Source organism: Mastomys coucha, chromosome X, assembly GCF_008632895.1.
Source record: "Mastomys coucha isolate ucsf_1 chromosome X, UCSF_Mcou_1, whole genome shotgun sequence".
In the NCBI taxonomy this organism is placed as follows: Eukaryota; Metazoa; Chordata; class Mammalia; order Rodentia; family Muridae; genus Mastomys; species Mastomys coucha.
In genome coordinates this window covers 154655708-154657079 of record NC_045030.1, presented here as the reverse complement: position 1 = coordinate 154657079, position 1372 = coordinate 154655708, and the positions used below count along the sequence as shown (strand labels likewise).

The 1372-nt window shown below is 51.9% G+C and overlaps 1 protein-coding gene across 1 annotated transcript in view; it reads right to left on the bottom strand.

Annotated features, from left to right (window-relative positions):
* Bend2 (BEN domain containing 2) overlaps positions 1-1372 on the bottom strand; it is an 83674-nt gene that overhangs the window by 78938 nt on the left and 3364 nt on the right. The window contains exon 2 of the mRNA XM_031383599.1: positions 740-894. Within this exon, the coding sequence (XP_031239459.1) occupies positions 740-894 (155 nt within the window). The remainder of the gene's footprint in view (positions 1-739; positions 895-1372) is intronic.

The following is a 1372-nucleotide window of genomic DNA, read 5'->3' as shown; positions in this document are numbered from 1 at the left end:
TGCTGGGATTAAAGACGTGCGCAAGCCCGGCCTCCTAAGAATCCCTTCAAGTCCCTAGACTTGGGTCCACTCTAGCCCCGGGAAGCCATGAACTGTAGCATCTGTTAGGAGGCCTGAGAGGAAGTAAAAGCGGAGACTCTAGGCAAGCCCTTTCAGGCATCGAGCTGCAGTATGAGGAAACCAGAAGCTTGCCAAAGACGTCACAAGCCACGAGTTCCTGTGTAGGCCCGGAACTACGCAAGCAAGCAAGGCTGAAGCCTGGGCTGGAAGGGATGCTACCGTACCCCCGCCTACGCCCACCCTCCCCAAGCCGCTCCCCCTCGGAGTTTCTGGGACGCCATAACTATCTGGAAATATCCAACCTCCAGCCCCCGGAGTTTCACCAAAGCTTACCACTCTCACCCTTCCCTCCCCTTGCGCCTCTGCCCGGACACACCACCACCAATGGGTTTACCTCAGACCCTCAAAAAAGCAGTGAGCTCCTGAGGTGCGCCTAGGAAGTCTTTAGTTACCTCAAGCTCCCAGGATGCCTGGAGCCCCTCAGTGTACCCCCAGTCTCACACACATGTTGACTACTTCTGACTAGCCAGATGATAAAACAAACCAGCGGCCAGAAAAGCAACCAGGCAGCCTGAGAACCAGCTAATTTTTGCTGTTGCCAGGGCTGCCGTCTAAGGAATGGGGTCACCCTATCTGTCCTAAGCATGTGCAAAGTGAGGCAAAGGGAAGGGGTTCTTACCTCCTTCTTCTTCCTCTCCAGACATCTTGAGGCAGCAGTGCTTTACATCAACTGTCCCCGAAAACGACTGGGAAATATCTGCAAGAGAAAACAGGTGCCAAGCGCTCGCTCGCTCGCTCGCTCGCTTGCTCGTGCTCGCTCGTGGGGCACGGACACTAAAAAAAAAAAAGAAAGAAAGAAACCTACTGCGGCTGCGCGGAAGCTTCTAGTGCATATGTAACACTTTGGGGGGCAGGAACAACAATTTCTGGCCACTGGACAACCTCGCTCCACCATTTTTTTTAAATGTACATCTCTTTTACATAGCACTGCCAGTAGCCAGCTATTCAACTCCACCCTTCACGAATTGAGTTTTAGAAGTAAATAAAGAGCATCCAATTCAAACTTCTAGAGAAAGGACCCAGGAAGCTGAAGGGTTTGCAGTCCTTTAGCACGAACAAAAGTATGAACTAACTAGTACCCTCAGAGCTCCCGGGGACTAAACCACCAACCAAAGAGTACACATGGTGGGACTAATGGCTCCAGCAGCATATGTATAGCAGAGGATGGTCAAGTTGGTTATCAATGGAAGGAGAGGTCCTTGGTCCTGTGAAGGTTCTATGACCCAGTGTAGGGGAATGCCAGGGCCAGGAA